This window comes from Macrobrachium rosenbergii, chromosome 4 (assembly GCF_040412425.1).
Source record: "Macrobrachium rosenbergii isolate ZJJX-2024 chromosome 4, ASM4041242v1, whole genome shotgun sequence".
Classification (NCBI taxonomy): Eukaryota; Metazoa; Arthropoda; class Malacostraca; order Decapoda; family Palaemonidae; genus Macrobrachium; species Macrobrachium rosenbergii.
Genome location: NC_089744.1, coordinates 1,364,098 through 1,383,678, shown reverse-complemented (window position 1 = coordinate 1,383,678; position 19,581 = coordinate 1,364,098). Strand labels below are relative to the sequence as shown.

At 37.2% G+C, this 19,581-nt stretch overlaps 1 protein-coding gene and 1 long non-coding RNA gene across 3 annotated transcripts in view; one reads left to right on the top strand and one right to left on the bottom strand.

Moving 5' to 3' along the window:
- The window catches only part of LOC136829395 (trichohyalin-like), a 95,390-nt gene extending 87,059 nt beyond the window's left edge, over positions 1 to 8,331 (bottom strand). For both annotated transcript variants that reach the window (XM_067087892.1, XM_067087900.1), the window contains exon 1: positions 7,883 to 8,331. In XM_067087892.1, the coding sequence (XP_066943993.1) occupies positions 7,883 to 8,054 (172 nt within the window). In that variant the 5' untranslated portion in view covers positions 8,055 to 8,331. The remainder of the gene's footprint in view (positions 1 to 7,882) is intronic.
- LOC136829416 (uncharacterized) overlaps positions 1 to 19,581 on the top strand; it is a 69,296-nt gene that overhangs the window by 24,463 nt on the left and 25,252 nt on the right. The gene's annotated exons all lie outside the window — the stretch shown is intronic.

Genomic DNA, 19,581 nt, shown 5'->3' with positions numbered 1-19,581 from the left:
GATGTATATATTGTTTCACAGTTGCCTGGCGAGCTTCATTTTCTGTTGCTACGATCAAGCGAACTGCATTGACCCAATAAAAGTTGTCTTTTATTTTTTATGTTGCAGACTTGCCCAACGAGAATTGTTCTGACCCTCCTTATCTCCAATCTGGCTTGAGTAAAAGAATCGGTCGAACTTACGTAACTCCTTTGAAATAAAAGTTAACTCTTTAATTTCTTGAAGCACAAACGGCTGACAGGAACCGAAGCGTCCTTGCTCTTCACTGTACTGTAACTGTGATGTGCCTTCTGCATATCTGTCACTGTTCCTTTATGCGTTTGCTTGTATACGCGTTAAAAGCGATTTCCAAGTACTAAATCTAATGTAAGAGGTTAAGAAGATGGAATACGAAGGCCCGAAATAAACTTACGCCGATGACCATAGCCGTTGGGAGGTCAGGTTGCTTATATAAACGAGTCAGTCAGCCTTGTGTTCGTTACAGGAAGTAAGTCGGCGTCTCCATATCCTTTAATTATACGTTGACTAAATTAGAAAGGAAAAAAGGGGCCCATTGGTAGCTGCCGCAGCAGATCATTTCCGGTTTCCGATCTTAGGGCCACGTGGCATTCATTCGAGGATAACCCCATCCCTCTCAACCCCATCCCTCCTACCCAGGAGCAAACCTCTAATCCATCACACCCCAACCCGGCCGGTCAGTAACGTCACTAAATTTCGATGCCAGAAGCTTGGCAACCTCGTTCATCTGTCCAGGATCGTTTCAGTCAGCGTCTTTCTTTTTAACACGAAATGCTTGATTTTTTTTTTTTTTTTTTTTTTTGTGGGAGTGGGTAGCTGCGGCCGGGGTCTGAGCATGCTTGTATAGAAACTTATAGTTATGTTGAGCATAAGGCATATAAATGTAAATATAGTATATATATGTGTATATGTACATATGTATATATGTATGTATTATGTATATATATATATATATATATATATATATATATATATATATATATATATATATATATATACATATATTATGCATACACTATATATAATGAGAGAAAGATCTGTGGATTCACTTCCTGCAGAGACCAGCAATCACAAGGACATTTAAAATTTACTGAAACTTTTATCAAGAAAAGACATCGGTGACAGGGGCTTAAAGAAACTGCTAAGAATCTAAAGAAAGAACAATTGAAATTGTATGGGATCAACAGGTCTGTGACCTCTAAAGGAAAGGATAGCTGACATTGAAGTGGTAGAGAGAAAATGAGTTAACATTAGAAAAAATAATTTTGCAATCGAACTGTTGAGTTATTTAATAAGAAGGGCAAGCAGTAGTACTTCCTGCATTGCAATTCTCTCTCTCTCTCTCTCTCTCTCTCTCTCTCTCTCTCTCTCTCTCTCTCTCTCTGTATATATATATATATATATATATATATATATATATATATATATATATATATATATATATATATATATATATATATATATATATATATATATATATATATATATATATATATAATATATATATATATATGTATAATTATAACACTTCTCGATGCTCTATCACAAACCGTCACTTAAAGAAGTGCTGCATCTCAAAGGTCAGTGCAAGAAAGTATTTTATACCTAATTTTCATCAGGACGATGCCCCCCCCCACCTCCAACTGTAGGACAAAACCCAACTCCAAGTTATCCCCGCAGGGGGGGTTAGTGCCGTTAGTGCACCTCACGTGGTACACTGTAGGCATCACTTAAGGATCTTCGGAGCGCCTCTTCGGGCCCCAAGTTGCAACCTGTTTCATTCCTTTTGCTGTACTTCCGTTTATATTCTCGTTCTTCCGTCTGACTCTCCACCATTTCAAACAATTGATTCATAGTGCGACTGCGGGGTTGTTTTCCTCCTGTTATACCTTGCAAACCTTCTTTACTGTTAGTTTCCCTTTCAGCGCTGAATGACCTTATAGGTCCCAGCGGTTGGCCTTTGACCTAAATTCTACATTATATTCTATTCTCTTCCAAGTTATGGAACTCAGACGACTGGTTAAGTAATGGAATAATATTGCTGTGATTTTTAGAGTACATGATTAAGGGACTGTAATGGTAAACTGTTGTAGAGATGTTCCCAGTTTGGAGAAACAGGCAATTATAGGTCAGTTTTCTTATCGCAAGGTTTCTCTTTAACGCTTTTGGAATGCACAGTTTATTGTCATAGTTACTGACCTCTATTTTGCTTGCTGTAAAATAATATTTTCATGATGCGACTATACCAAAGAAAAACACACAATTTATTCACTGATTTCGGTTATGTATGCTGCAGACTTGTGGCGTTTCTTGCAAAGCCTCCATTTTCCCCCCATGATTTTCGTCCTCAAAGTACCATCAAATTGGAGAGAGAGAGAGAGAGAGAGAGAGAGAGAGAGAGAGAGAGAGAGAGAGAGAGAGAGAGAGAGAGCACTTTTAGACATGAATAGCGCCTCACTACATTAATTATAATGTGGGGTCTTTACTGTACCTCCTTCACATAACTCGGATTCATCGTTGTTAATTTCTGTGTCTGTCTCGTCTCAAGGTAAGATCTATAATGGCCCGAATACTGCAGACGTGAATCACTGCCGATCCTCATGTATACTCTATATAAAAAGGTTTTCTGCTTATGCAGTTTGTCGCGAGTTTGTCTCTTAGGCAAGGCGATAACCGTGACAGTTGTAGTACAGAAAAAGGCTTCACTCATAAAGACAGGTTTACAGATTTCATTTCGCTAAGTGGATTTTCTGAGCGTCCTGAGAAGTATCTCGTCTTATTTGTTTATTTATCTAAACTGATTGTTTGCTTGTTAATTACATTTCGTCAAGAAAAATGACTTTAAAATTATGTTGTGATTAAAAATTAGGTATCTTGAATTGAGCAACTGAAAACTAATCTGATTTAGTTCCGTTTCTCTTTAAGAGCTTATCAGTCTCTGATCGGCTCCAAATTTTCCTTAGTTTTTCAAACATAGAAAAATTTGATGACTAACATTTTCTCACTTCCGGTACCTTATTAGCAGAAAGATCAAGAAGACTAAGAAATCAGATGAAATCAGTTATTTGATACTTTTTTAAATGTTCCCCCGTCTTTCAGGTCTTAAAACCTTTGAAATGGAATATCTGGCAATGATTTCCATATAGGTATTTGTGCTGTGCTGTTAGCCTAATTACGCAACGCATGGTGGCGATAACGTCAGTGTAATGATACCTTCATTATCAAAGCTTTGATTATACAGAGGCAATCGTATTTCCAAGAACTCGTTCTGATAAGATATTCGCGTCGCCGAACAGTCATAGAGATCAGTCTGGAGTTATGATTACGGAACTTCCATAAATACCCCAGTCTGGAGTTATAAATATGGAACTTCCGTACATACCTCATTAATTAGGGCTTCTCGTCACTTCTCTGACGGTGGTGTAGTTTTGGGTGAGAATACGCCCACTTCCTCTTACAATTTTAAGAGTTTTGGAACCAAACGTAAAGTAAGAAATTCACACGCTGAAATCACGTGGTTTCGTAATTTTGCATCGTGATTTTGATTCACTTTTATGTTATTCTTTCGGTTAGTTATTTCTTCTTAAGTTTGATGCTTTGAATATCATTTGTCAGTTCTAGGTCGGAGAGGCATATACAGAATTCCTTAATACATGGGCACGTTCAATAAAGAGTGTGATTAAGGAAGCTTTGTGAATCAGGCATTTGGTATGATACAGATTGTTGAAAGCCTTTATTACAGAGTGAAACGTTCGTATGTTGCTTCTATGGAACTTACGAAAGGACTGTTAGACCTAATGACACTACCTGCAGAATGTGAGACACATACATTACCCATATTATGCTTGTGGATGGATAGAATGTTTAAAGAAAAGTTTGATGAATGGAGAGGACACACTGACCAGAGGTAATGTGGGAAAGTTAAAGGCTAATGGAAGAGTTTGCTAATGTTAAATATCCCAAAATTGTTAGGTTGTTAGTGTGAAATCTAGTGAAGAAAACCTTTCTAGACAGAAGATAAAGTGAGCCTTGTTGATCGGGTGAATAACGAAGGTATGCGAAATTAGTATTGTTGAACGGTTAGCCCGGCGAACAGTAGACTAAGTTGACTGAGGTATTTTGTTTATACAGTGAGATAAAAATGAGGAGAATAAGAGCTCAGTAATTTCTATATTCTAGAGAGAGAGAGAGGGGGGGGGGGAGAAAACAGATTGTTTAGAGACGGGCATATTGATGGGATTTGTGTGAGAAAGACCCCGACATCCCTTCGATGCAGGAATGCATACACGATAAAAGTGGAAAGTATATTTTGGGAACGGTGCCAACATGAAACTGGTGGAACTTCTTAATAAGTTTTCGAAGCAGGATAGCAGCCAAGCAAAATATCTCAGAGGTGTTTCAGCTGTTACTCATCAGTTAGAAGGTGGGTTTGCTGTTGACAGAAGACGAAAGAAAAATGCGGGTGTAATATGCGGTGCAAATGTCACGTAAATATGTTCATACTCATACGCACCTACAGGATTGTACAAAATTCGTGGATGAGTATCACAAGATACATGTCAGTTGGGGTTTCAGAGGTTATTTTCCAAATGCTTTTGTAGATACTTCATAATAAACTCTTAAGTTTAATCATTCCATTGCCTTAGTTTCTCTAGTTGAATAATTTCATTGCCTTAGTATCTCTAGTTTAATCATTCCATTGTATAGTTTCTATAGTTTAATCATGACATTGTCTTAGTTATTATAACCTAACAACTATCCTTTTTTTTTGGAATTAAGAGACTTAAAGAAAGGAAAATATTTAACAGGGTGAAAATATGAAAATTTGTTCACTCGACTGTTGTTAGACAAATTCTCGATAACCGCATGGCTCTCATTTCGTCTTGCGCGGTCGTAGTTACAGCCGGATTGCTCTTATGAGTTGCTCGAGTTAATGTCTCTTCTTCTATGTCAGTGTTTCCAACATCAGCTCTCGATCTTCCACAGTTAGTTTATGACCTCTGCATTCGTCTTTGATGTGAGCGTTATTTAGCCTTAATTTTTGCAGTGAAATGTTACTCCTCGCCTGAGAAAACCATCTCTTGGCAGTACACATGAAGTATTTCTTATATATGTAAGTTCATGTTGTCTTATTACGCTGGTTTGACATTCTCATTATCTGTGAATAACTTGATTCACTTTTATGTATGTATGTATGTATGTATGTATGTAAGTATGTAGTAAATTTACTTGGATAAGTATGGGGAAGACGAGTATAAAAAAATGACACAGCATATTATACTTACATAAATGGATATAAAATTAACTGGCATATTGTCCCTCTTTGGTGAAAGCAAATAATCATGTTTTCAACACCAAAACTAGCAACAACAACAGCATCAGCAAAAAATGGGGGGGGGAGAGGGGACCTCGGGGAGCGTTTAAAGTAAATTCAGAATTCAAGTAAGAGAATTTTAAGTACCATACGCGAGGAGCTCGAAAGTAGTCTGATAACCCTCTCATTATGAGTAACATAAAAATGAATCAAATCTTTTTACAAATGGGAAAGTAAAACGGACCCGCAATGGACATCTCCTCTGTAGCCCAGTCCGAAATACGAGTGTGATTTAAGAAGCGTAAGAGTGAGTATGCAGATAAAATTGTCGAGTAGAAAATTCGGTTTGTGAACTCAAGGCACTCTGCCTTAAGTGCGCGCTCATAAAACGTGGATATTAGCATTGTTTTGGTTGTTTAGTTAAAATCTTCCCCCCTCTTTTTTGTTTTAAGAATGAACTTCTGTCGCCAGGAAGTTTTTCCATTTGAGGAGGGCCTATAATCAGGCCGGATAATTTCTTTGCTGTTTCTAGTTACGGATAGACAGAAATATATGTATGAATTAATGTATTATATATTTTTTTTTCTTTGTCATCTTCAAGACCCTCGTGTTTTTAACCTTTAATATGTTTGTGCGTGTGTACCTTTTTATCAGTCCCAATTTTATTTTACCTCATAGCCTCCCAAAGCCCTATGAACGTGACTGGTTTTGCATTTCGTTTCTTATTTCTTATTATTATTCATCGGCGTTAACCGCACGGTTTCATCTGTGGGTTTCTTGGACTTAGTGTAAATTGCTGTGTAAGTCCTCAATTCTATATTAATTTGCATTATTTTCCTTATTACTCTCTCTCTCTCTCTCTTTTACACACACACACACACACACACACACACACACACACACACACACACACACACACACACGTATAGTGGGTCGCTCACTTACACTTTGTCTGCAGTACGTTCAGCATATATCGATATTGGCTATGTACTGTATATATACAACAGTATACGTATATATAAATATACATAAATATATATATATTATATATATATATATAATATATATTGCTAACAGTAGTGCCCAGAGTAATATGCACACACACATATATTGTTTTACGTATATTTCTTGCATGTACAATATGCATACGTTGAAAGTATTCGAAAAAGTGCACGAAACAATTTCGCTGCGTTAAAAATATGTCACCCGATGCCTCTATTATACCAGGTCGGACTCAGATATGCATTTTTCCAAATAGGATGGCCAACGAGAGGCACACCAGATCTACAGGTGTTGGCTTCTGGAGTAGTCCTGGCTGCCAGAAACAGCTGGAGAGTATGTAAGTTTGTGCGTGTGTATAATACTTTTTTTTTTTTTTATCAACAACTGTAAAATTCTGTGGGGAGATGTACGACCTTTATTTTGCTCTGGCAGATGCTCTTGGACCAGCTGAGGTTATTAGGGAGTGGTTGATCGGTTCGGTCACCTGGCGCAACATGTAGATGTAAAATTGTTTATTTAGGTATATAGGATATGTATAATCCTTGTTTTTATATCTATTGGAATGATATAACAAATGTTAAACCATTTTTATATCTATTGGAATGATATAACAAATGTTAAAACCATTCTCAATGTATGGAGGAAAGGTATATATATATATATATATATATATATATATATATATATATATATATATATATGTGTGTGTGTGTGTGTGTGTGTGTGTGTGTGTGTGTGTGTGTGTGTGTGTAATTTAAAATATGTAAAAAAAAACCTCCCTGTAGAATTGAAGGATTTTCTGTTATGCAATGCTGCAGAACCTTTTGCCTAAATAGTTTTTTTTTTTTTTTTTTTTTTTTTTTTTTTTTTGGTGTTCGTCCCCCGACCTTCTCGAACAAACAGCGATCACAAAAATGGCCTTCGCGGGAGTTGAAGACACTTAGTCTAAGGTGTCCTTGATGAAGGCAAACCTCTTGAGAATGCAAGAGAGCGCCAATTCAGTGGGCCAGCACCAGAGAAGAATCTACTAAGCTGCAAAGATCTGATGTCTTGCTGGTCTGGTCTCTCGCTCTCTCGCTCCCTCGCCCGTTTTAATCAACCTATTCTGACTCCTTAAGCTAGAATGTGTTCTCTTTCGTAAGGAGTCCATCCTGGTCTCGTGTCTTGCTTAATTGAGGTTCTTATTCATTTATAGGCTGTGCCTTAAAAGCACGACTTGAATAATCCGAATTCTTATCTCTTGGACGATTCTTGACCTCAGGATTTTCTTGAACTTATTTTTATGAACGTGAAGGGCGCCAAGAAATCTCGAGTCATTGAAGAGTGTTTGTTTAATCATCGTTTATAATTAGGTTTTCGTTTTCAAAGACCCCTTTTTTAATCACCTCCGAAAGACAAGAACTAATTGTATAATCTGTACTTACCAAGTTGCGCCTCTGTGCTACTTACTGGCGGTCGAACACTGTAACCACTACACGCACAATATTGACCACTTTGGAAAAAAAAAAAAGACAGAAAAAGAAAAGAACACTTGTCTGAAACACTTACACCAAAACACTGCAACGTAATCACTTTCTGCCACTAGATTTTCCAGTTGCTTAGCATTGACTTCCTCAATCACGTCAGCTTTGGCATTTTGATTCGTGGCTTGAACGGCCGAGAGGACGCTGAATGCCACGAGGGCCAAGGCCAGCAACGTTCCTTGCAGTAATCGAGTCATGATTGAAAAGTAACGGTAAAGTCCCTTGTGATGAACGTGAGAATACCCCCCTATCTAGCCCTTTCGTAAACCCAAGGGCTCAAAGGGGAGATATTTCTCGGTCGAGAGACTGATGAGGATGAGAGGAGTTCCTTAGGGCTCGCTGTGGCTTTACAATCCTGACGGTGTTCCCCGGGAGGAATCGGGCGACACCTGTAAGGACGTTAGAGCCAGAGGCCGCCGCCAGCAAGGGACGGAGGTAGTAGGCTCCTGCCGGCACCAAACGCCTCTAAGGTCTAAAATAACCCCATGGGTTGGTGCCCGACAGATGCCCGCACGCTAGAGACGGGTACACAGCGCCCCCCTAAAGTTTCCCAGAGTTTCGTTTCTATTTTGAAATCTGCACCTTGCTCCTCTCCTTCATAGCTTGTTAGATTTCGTAGAATGATGTCTCAAAGCATTTCATCATTAGGCAGGTGACGTTAACAGTCATTTCCTAAACGAGTATTTTTGTATCCTGCATGGTTCTCTAGTATTAGTCAGTTGTGTGTGTATGAATTGCGGCTTGCAGGGGAGACGATAGCTATCGGTATCAAGACCGCAATGAGGTGCCATCTTGTGTCTTGTAGTTGAACAGTGTACCGAAAATAATCATCGTGCCATAACATCCGCCCGGTCAGTGGTCAAATTTGTAGAGGCGAATCTGGCACCAATTTTTTTCCCATATAGATTCCTCTTTTGGTTTATAGTGACAGATAAGGCCATTCTCAAATTTACTGGCGTAGAATATTATAAACCAAAGAGTTTTGTCTTCACTTTTGACTGATGGACCTCAGAGCTCCAAAAATCAATAGTAGATTGATTACTTACGAGTTTATCTTAATGGTAAAGCATCGACGATTTATCAGCGTTGGAAATAATTGGAACTTGATTTATCAGAGTTGAACGTGGAATAGAATTAATAACTTGAGGTACAGCTTTTTTTTTTTTTTTTTTTTTTTTTTTTTTTTTTTTTTGTCTCGAGTAAGAGTTTAGTCCTCTCTGGCCTCACTGGCTAGATAATTGTTTCTTCCTTTCGACCTCCAAGCCGCAGAATTCTCTGTGCTTTTATTGCCTCCCTTATTGTTAACATCGTTTTGTGGGAATCTATAACTTTTTTCGTGGCTTTATTTTGTGGAAATCTGTCACTTCCTGGATTTAGTTGGCTGGAATCTAACACTTCTTCCTGGATTTCGTTGGTGGGACTCTTAACACTTCCTGGAATGGACTTCTTTCTGTGTTTATTTGGTGGGATCTGTTGCCTCTTCTTGGATTTATTTGGTGGGAATCTATCAGTTCTTTCAATATTTGATTGGTGGGATCTATCTCTTCTTCCTGTATTTAATTGGTGGGATCTATCACTTCTTCCTGGATTTAATTGGTGGGAATATAACACTTCTTCCCGTATTTAATTGGTGGGAATCTAACACTGCTTTCTGTATTAATTGGTGGGAATATAACACTTCTTCCAGTATTTAATTGTTGGGAATCTAACACTGCTTTCTGTATTTAGTTGGTGGAATCTATCACTTCTTCCTGGATTTAATTGGTTGGAATCTAACATTCCTTCCTGTATTTAATTGGTGGGATGTATCACTTCTTCCTGGGTTTAATTGGTAGGATCTGTCACTTCTTTGATTTAATTGGTGGGAATCTAACATTTCTTCCTGGATTTAATTGGTTGGATCTATCACTGTTTCCTGCATTTAATTGGTGGGAATCTAACACTTTTTTCTGCATTTAATTGGTTGGATCTATCACTTCTTGGATTTAACTGGTGGGAATCTATCACTTCTTCCTAGATTAAATTGGTGGGAATCCAACACTTCTTCCTGGATTTAATTGGTAGGAATATAACACTTCTTCCTGGATTTAACTTGTGGGAATCTAACACTTTCTCCTAGTTTTAATTGGTTGGAATCTATTACTTTTCCATGGATTTAATTGGTGGGCATCTAATACTTCCTGGATTTAATTGGTGGGATCTGTCACTTCTTCCTGGATTTAACTGGTGGGAATCTATTACTTCTTCCTAGATTTAATTGGTGGGAATCTAACATTTCTTACTGGATTTAATTGTTTGGCTCTATCACTTTTTCCTGGGTATAATTGGTGGCAATCTAACACTTCTTCCTGGATTTAATTGGTTGGATCTATCACTTCTTCCTGGGTTTAATTGGTGGGAATCTAACACTTCTTCCTGGATTTAATTGGTGGGAATCTATCACTTCTTCCTAGATTTAATTGGTGGAAATCTAACACTTCTTCCTGGATTTAATTGGTGGGATCTGTCACTTCTAACTGGATTTAGTTGGTGGGAATATAACACTACTTCCTGGATTTAACTGGTGGGAATCTAACACTTTCTCGTGGATTTAATTGGTTGGAATCTAGTACTTTTCCATGGATTTAATTGGTGGGCATCTAATACTTCTTCGTGGGTTTAATTGATGGGATATGTCACCTCTTCCTAGATTTAACTGGTGGGAATCTATCACTTCTTCCTAGATTTAATTAGTGGGAATCTAACACTTCTTCCTGGATTTAACTGGTGGGAATCTATCACTTCTTCCTAGATTAAATTGGTGGGAATCTAACACTTCTTCCTGGATTTAACTGGTGGGAATCTATCACTTCTTCCTAGATTTAATTGGTGGGAATCTAACACTTCTTCCTGGATTAAATTGGTGGGATCTATCACTTCTTCCTGGATGTAACTGGTGGGAATCTAACACTTTCTCGTGGATTTAATTGGTTGGAATCTGTTTCTTTTCCATGGATTTAATTGATGGAAATCTAGTATTTCTTCTGGATTTGAATTTGGCTTTTTCTCCATTGTTTAAACCCAATTTGGATGAAAGTGTTAAATCAAACCTACATTCTCTTGCCTGCCGTTAGTTACCAACGCTTAGGGAAATGTTACTGCAACGTACGATAATTATATTGTTTTTTCATTTTGATATCAACTGCACATCTGTTCAGTTGCTTTATTAGCTCTGCACAACTAATCTCTTGCCATATGGAACGCTAAGTACTCTGCGTGGTTTATTGCCTGACCTGTGAAGATGCCTCAGACACGCATCCGGCAGAAGCCCCTCCTCGCTCGCTGTGATCTAATTACAGAATTAACTTCTCGAAATATAGACTGTCGCGATCCTCATCGCATCAGAGCCATCAACCAGTGACTTTTGATCGATGTCTGTGGTGATACTCTTCTCAGTGTTTTATTATTAGCAAGACGGAGGCGAGAGAGGATAAGAAATGCGTTGACAGTACCTTTTTCTTGGACGCTTATATGTGTATGGGTTTGTATAGCTGTTGCTGTATAATTTTTTTGTATGCAGCCAGTACATTACATTTTGTCCTTAGGAAATGGATAGCATCGCGAGCCTCGCAGAGCAGGCCACAACCAAGTTCGCGTGTTCAAATAACGGAACTAGAACCAGAAATAGCCTTTTTCGCGTAGAGGCAGATTAAGTGGGCTAGTGGCTCCTTACTTGATCCCGAGCAAAACAGGCTGTATTCGAGAGAAACTAAGGAACGGCCCTTTCTAGAGCCATCCTCAAAGGAAAAAGGTTGACTTTCTTTCTCTTATAAGTCAGTAGTAAACGTCTTTGTCTTTCCAGCGAACCCGGGGGAAGGAAACGATTTTGGCGCTTTGTTTGAAAAGCTTGTCGTGTCCGTGTTGTCTAAAGTACTTAGTTATGCAGTTATGGTTAGTCAACTGTTTCGGGTCACAGCCAGGGCAGAGAAGGACTTGAAGCTAGCGAAATCGTTCTGATAAGACTTACTGAGAACCAGAAGGGTAATTACCATATGGAGCCAACAGATCCTCTCAGGGTAAAGGCACTGACGTCCCTGTAGAACAGCTTATCCTTTTTAGAGTAATTTCTCATCTTCTCAATCCTCATATGTTTAGTCTCTCTTCAGTTTCATCTTGACCACCAAGTTCCTCCCTCCTGTATTCCTGCGCTCATTCTTCACTTCCGTATTGTAGTGGCGCCTCAGTCACTTGCTTCTTCTTCACAGAGCCCTCATTCCTCTTCATAACCATCTAGAACCCTACTACTCCCCGCTGACGTTATGGCCCCTTCCGAGCATTTTGCGCTCCTGTTCACTGGGGGTGTCTCTAATCCCACCCATTTTTCGTTCACTCTTCATGCTCCATTACTTTTTTATTATCTGACTCCTTGGTCCTAACTATATTCTAAGCTGCGTTTGAACACCTGCGAATTTTTGCTAGATTTGAACCATCTGTATATTTAACTTCTGCCACAACTATATATGGACCATATACAACTCCAACCACGTCTCTCGTTATTAGATCCATCAGCTTGTTCCTTATTGCTTTTTCTAGCCCATATATTTTTATATATATATATATATATATATATATATATATATATATATATATATATATATATATATATATATATATAAATTTTTTGTATGGATGTATGCATGTGTGCGTATGTATGTATATGTACTGTATATAATATGTGTACATGAATATCCACCAAAATGAAAATTTCCGCCAACTATTCATGAAAAAAAATTAATTCAGAATTTCTTTAGGTAATTTGCTGAAACAGATAGACGAGATTCACACGCAATGTATTTTGCACGCTTGCAGGCACACAAACACTTGTGAAAGCAAACATGTGTTTAATTAGGGTGGTGTTTTTGTGGCTTGCACTTTCTCTATGACTCCCACCGCCGAGTTGCAAGCTCTTGGTGTTGAGCTATGGAGTACTTGGGCAATTTGTCGCCATTGAATTTAAGGGGGAATTTTTTGAATAGTCATTGTTCTAACCTTTGGAAAAAAAATAAATCAGCAACCCACACTAAATATTCAGTAATTAGATTTGATAATAACGGCAACAGCAGCATCAGCTATGCATTCATTACCGTGTTATTTTATTCATCGTTCTTTGGACCTGTAAGAGAACGTTTCATATCGATTGCTCCCTTTTTATTCATTTTATCAAAACAGAATAATTGTAAGGGTTAAGGTAAATAATTATGACAGCTCTACCTTCCAAAAACAGTCAAATCTTTTTAGTTCATATTGACAGTTTACCTTTGTTATTAAGATCCCAACATTAAAGCATATACATACATGCATATAATATATATATATATATATATATATATATATATATATATATATATATATATATATATATATAATATATATATATATATATATATATATATAATATATATTTACACAGTATATTCATGTATGTATATGTAGAATCATATGATTTACTGTACACGGTTACTTCAACTATTGTCGATATAAAAATTCCTTCTGACTAAAAGTAACAATATAAACCTTATTTTTAATTTTGTCCAAGTGTTGTTTTGCATAATTAAATAAGAGTAGAAATTATGGAACACTTACCTGCCTGCAGTTTAACTTTGGCCTTTATTTTGCCCCGAACAGAATCACTTATTGTTCCTAGGTATGAAAAGGTGCACTATATTTAAAGGACGTCTCGGAATTAAATCTACGGGCGGCTTTTGCCAGATTTCATAAATTTTCTCTCCGTTTTCTATAATACGTTCCATCATATAAGTAGCAGCTTTTTCAGGTTGAGACACTAATGTAATTTTGGGAATGATTTCACGTGATAAAGAAAGCATTATTTGTGTCTTAATATTCGAGTCTGTAATCAGTAACAGAAAGCCATCGTTGTGTTACAGGGGGACTAATTTATTAACAAATATACAGCATGAACACAATTGCCATTGTTACAAATACAAAGCTGTTAACGATTTCGGAGAAATCCGAGAAACATTATCAACTTCTTCGTTAAGAAATAGATTTAAACCCTTTTGACATATATAAGTTTCCAGACCTATAAGTGTAATTAAGTTTTTGACGTTGCTGGGCTTACTGATGAGTATTGATAGCCATGGGAAACGTCTTTTAAAATATATGTCCCTTTTATTTTGAATATTGGGAGTTCCCTGTGCAGTACATTCATATAATGAGAATAGAGAACAACATTATCGTACCTGCTACTTATCTACGAAGTAAATGCGTTTTAGTGACAACAATTTCTGTGCAGGAAGTCTTCACATCATCCATTCTTCTCTATTATCTTTCAGCCACTAAATACTGTACTGACAGTTCGAATCATTGAGCATCTCGGAAGTCAATCCTTGTTTGCTTGTGAAATCATTATACATCATTATAAAGCTGTTTGTTGGTCTAAGTAATTCTTGAATTGTCATTATTCTTTTTCACTTGTTAATGATTGTTACGTTTCAAACTCAGTTTATGATGAACATGTGATTTTCCATTTGATGTACCAGGACTTCCAGTGTTTTGTCTAGTGTACCAGATAATGTGGAATTTTTGTTCATTCATTCTTGGGTCTGTGAATTTATTAATGTGTAAAGAAAGCCAGGATTTTATATTTTGGTCAATTTATTACACCTGAATGGTTTTCCTCCCGTAGCGTTGTCAGATTAAAAGAAATAAACTTTGTGATTGGAAATCACTCACAGGTGGAAAGTTTAGTTTTGAATAGGAATTAAAATTTCTCGTTTCGTATTGCTTAAGTATGATTACACAATGCGTAAATACCGTAAATATTTAATAAAGACTTTGCTCTTTACCGTAGATACTTTACTGGGCGTATGTGAAGGGCGTAAAAATTACAAGCCGTAGCAGAATATCATTGCCTAACTAAATATAATTGAAATTAATATGCTGTTGCAAAGTAACTTTGTATTTGTTCTTTTTCTATAATATATATAATGTATTTAGATTTGCATGACATAGTTTCTTGTTCGTGTGATTAAAAGGTGTTATCTTTTTGGTCTATGCCCATAAAAGCAGGCTCCGTGATGTAACAGCAAAAGAGTAGTTAAGATTACTGCACCCCTTTTTGGGTCCTTCTTTGTCCCTACTTTTTCAGTTTCTCACTTTCCCTTCTCCTGATTGTATGAAGAAGATTTTTTGTTGGGAAGATGTGGTTTTGTAAAGGTGCGCTCGCTAAAGTCTTGGTCCTTGGATGTTCATAGGAGTCTCCTTTGCCTTTATGAGCATATGAGTAAGCTTAATTTTTTTTTTATTTGTGTTTTCCTGTCCTTTCCCTGTACTGTTTGCTTGGAAATTGTATATTAATCACTAAATTTAATTTACCTATATATATATATATATATATATATATATATATATACATATATATATATATATCAATGATGGACACCATTTTCCAAGCCAACTCTCTCTTTCAAGAACATCATTTTCAAAAGATGTTGAGGTAAAATCATTTCATATCACTGTCGACATTAACAGTCGGTCGTAGAGAATTTGCTTCTCCTATAGAGCTCTTTGTTATTCTTTCCTTTGGCGGCATTTTCATTCCCTTCCTAGACCATGTGACTGCGTTAAAACTCCTTTCCAGGTCACTTCGTCGCCCTTGGAGACAAGCCTTGATCGTATGATTGCCCCAGGCACTACTTAAGGGATTTTCTGGGTCAGTGCCACAGGAGGAACTAATCCGGGACAGCTGGCACGCGCACCAAAAGAGAAAGTTGGGCGATCACTGACAATATCACCCATGCGGGCCTGGCATTTTAGCATGCGGTCAACAAAGTGAAACATGAGGTCAAGGCGGCATGACTCCTGCAAGAATGGGATATTAATCCGGGTGAAGAGATAAGAGGACCAACACACGACGCCTCTCATCAGAGACACACCGGACACAGCCCTAGCACTTAGTACCCTTTGAGCTCTGCTCCTAAAGAGCCAATTCCCAAACCACTTGGCTGACTTCCAGTCCAGTATATTTCCAATGCCAATTTCTTTAATACCCACCCCCATCATCGGCACATCTACGAGGACCCATCTCTCTTACTCAAGGTACAGTGCCAGGAATTCAAGTTTTGCCAGTCATGTAGTTCCTTTTTCTTCGCTATTCCATTTTCCGCATTTCCAACGCAGTTCTCATGCAGACCTGAGTTTATTATTTGTGTTCATAAGTGAATTCAACAGTGTTATACCCAAGGATCCGTTGGCACCATCAGTGCATCCTTGAACCCTTAATTGTTCTAATTTCATCAGTTAGTCACATGCATTCTCCATTGCAGATGGAGTTCTCTCACTGTGGATCCTTCTGCTTCGATTGTGCTTTCATTTGCAATTTAACTCACAGTGCCCTTGAAGTAAAATCCCTGGCATCAAGTTATGATCTGTTCATCTCAATTTAGTGCTCCGACAGGATCCCATTTACCTGTCATAATTATTCCCATCTTCTGATTTGTGTTATTGTAAATATAATGTGATTCTAGTTATCCTAAGAGTGTTTATCTAAAATTCCCCTTTCTAGTAAAGCCCTCGGCTCATTTTCTTTTCCTGTGTGTTCTACCAACCCAGGAACTCTATAGTCAGATTGCATCTTCCCTTGTGGTAAGTCCCCTTCCCGGATTTAGAGACTTCCCGGGAAAACTGTGGAGAACTCGAAAAAATGTTCCTACATCTCATTTGAATTGTTTTGTTATGTAAAGAATGTATACTGTCATTGAGAATGCTTTTCTTTCCTGTGATTAATAATTCTGTCTTAAATTCATTAAAGGCTGTGCTCGGGGGAAAAGGTGACAGTGTTAAACAGACTTTCTCAACGAACAGAAATTCACGTACATACCGAAAGGTTAGTGTGCGAAGAAATTCACTCCTGGAAATGAATAACAGATTGTAGAGGCTATAGGAGACCCTTTGACAGATTATATACACCCTTCATAAACAAAAGAATGCCGCGTCAGTGACCATGTCAATTCATATTTAAATGCGAAAATCACACAGGAACTGCCTTACCATCAGCAAAAACCTGTACTAACGTTAGCCAGGTCTCTTTGTTCTCTTTTATCTCTCTCTCTCTCTCTCTCTCTCTCTCTCTCTCTCTCTCTCTCTCTCTCTCTCTCTCTATATATATATATATATATATATATATATATATATATATATATATATATATATATATATATATATATATATATATATATATATATATATATATATATATATATATATATATATATATAATTTTAATGACCCACATCATTCAACGTAAAAAAGAATAAGAAAATTGTTTAAATTTTGTGCTATTTATAAATCCTGGTCAGAATTAATCCTGGGACTGACCAGGTGAAGAGCGTTTAATCCGGGTTAAGTGTGTTTGTGTTCACTCTGGTGAGGTCAAAGACTGACTGATGACTTTCCTTTACCCTAACCTCAGCCAGATGACGTCATGCGCGAGATTGTCCTTATTTTGGTCAGAAGCGGACTAACCCTGTACTCTATTAAATCTGCCCCAGATAGCCAGGCAGTCCCAGTAAAGTGGGTACTGGCATATTCAGGTGCCACATCAAGGTATCTTCTTTGACGGGATGCATTTGTGATAGGTGGTTTCTCCTTGCCTCTTGGAGGTCCCTGGGTGGGTGACCCTGCTCCCTGGATGGTGGTTGGGGCTGGCTGAGGACTCACTTGGTTATCTTGTTTAACCGTTGCAACAAGTGGTTGGGAGGTGGCCCGCCCCCTCACCCCCTGCTTGCTGGAGTTGTTCGTGGTCTAACAGAGTTGTACCTTTGGCAGCAAGACTTGTAAGGGCCTCTCGCCGTCATAAAGGAATCTCACTATGAAGGTGGGAAGAATTCGCTTCAGCATGCATCAGCAGAAGGCTACTTTTCCCTCTACAGTCTGGTCTCTTGCAGGGGTGAGGAACTCATAGTCTTCACCAATGCGATTACAGAATGCTGAAATCGACTCTCCCACCCTCAACATGGGGTCATACGCTTCCATTAGCTCCATCTGCTCTCGATGTAGGGCAAACTGCTGAGTGAGGTGCTGTTTAAAAGTACCCCAGTCTACTGAATAACTAACATCCCAACTCCTGATTTGTCGAGCTGCATTCCCAGTCACTTTGGTTTTGTTTGCACAATTTTTTCTCTGTCTGTCCAGCCTACTGTGGTGTTTTCAATACATTTTATGAAGGTCTCGATTGAAAGGAAATCTCCCCAGCTTTTTAATTTTTTCGGTTGATCACACTTGCTGGGACGATGTGACGTCGGCCGAAATTGTGGGTGGGTCAGTGGGCTTTTTATTTTGCATTTCATTTGTTAATTTCTGCAACTCTTTTAATGTGCGTTGGATAGTCATTGACTGGTTTTTCACACTGTCCTCTTCCTTGGCACTGTTATTGTTAGCACTGGTACTGCTAGTACTGGCACTCCCACCGTCGCATGCAGATTTTCTTTGAATTTACATTGTTTATTTCACCTTCACAATTTATGTTGTTAATTATTATATACTCTCAAGACCCCAGGACTGACACCAAAAATGAGACCTGATTCTTGGTCACATAAAGGTTCTAACAGTACAAATGAAACGTGTAAGATATAATTAACACGTGTATTTTCCTTAACAGTCACACAGGGCCCTGTTGCAAGCATTATGCTACTTAATTATGCAATTATAGTTGGAAGGTACTCTTGAGGTGACGCACTGATCACTGTCTTGGAGACGCGCCCTAACCCTTCGACTGCTTACACCCTACTGGCCATTAACTTTTCAAACTGAACTTGCTCAGGTCATAGACCTCAGCTGACTGGTCTCTGATAATTGAAAGGAACCAATAAGGGTCTTCGATGCATGGCACTCATTTGGATTGTCCAAATCAAGCCGCCAACGATTGTATGGCATTCGACAAATCAGCAGTACTGTATCTGTTACTCTCTGATCACAAATACGTACAAACAACTAGCAGATTTTCTGTTATGTCTCAAACATGAATTTCTATACAAATCAGTTCATATGTATACAGTATACTATATATATATATATATATATATATATATATATATATATATATATATATATATATATATATATATATATATATATATATATATATATATATATATATATATATATATATATATATATATATATATATATATATATATATATGTATATGTATATATATATATGTATATGTATATATATGTATATATATATGTATATGTATATATATATGTATATATATATATATATATATATATATATATATATATATATATATATATATATATATATATATATATATATATATATATGTGTTATATGTATATATAATATGAAACCACAGTGTCAACAATATTTTCAAATACTATTACTGTAGCTTTATGTCTCGCCTTTTCTTTTGCTACCGATCCTTAAAGCTGAGATACTCCTAAAACTCAGAATGTAAGTTGACAGTTATCTAGGGTTCAGATTTATCTTAAAAAAAAAACAATTATTCCTTTAGCTTTTTATTATTCACCAATTTAATGATACACTGTATACAGTTTTGTACTAAAGCTATAGTATACTTTAGCATAATACATGATTAAGTTTAAAATAAATTATGTACAAATTGATGCAAGATCCCTATGGTAAAAGATTCTTTAGAAAATGTAAAAGCTTCTTATATAAATTTGTTAATTGAACAATGTA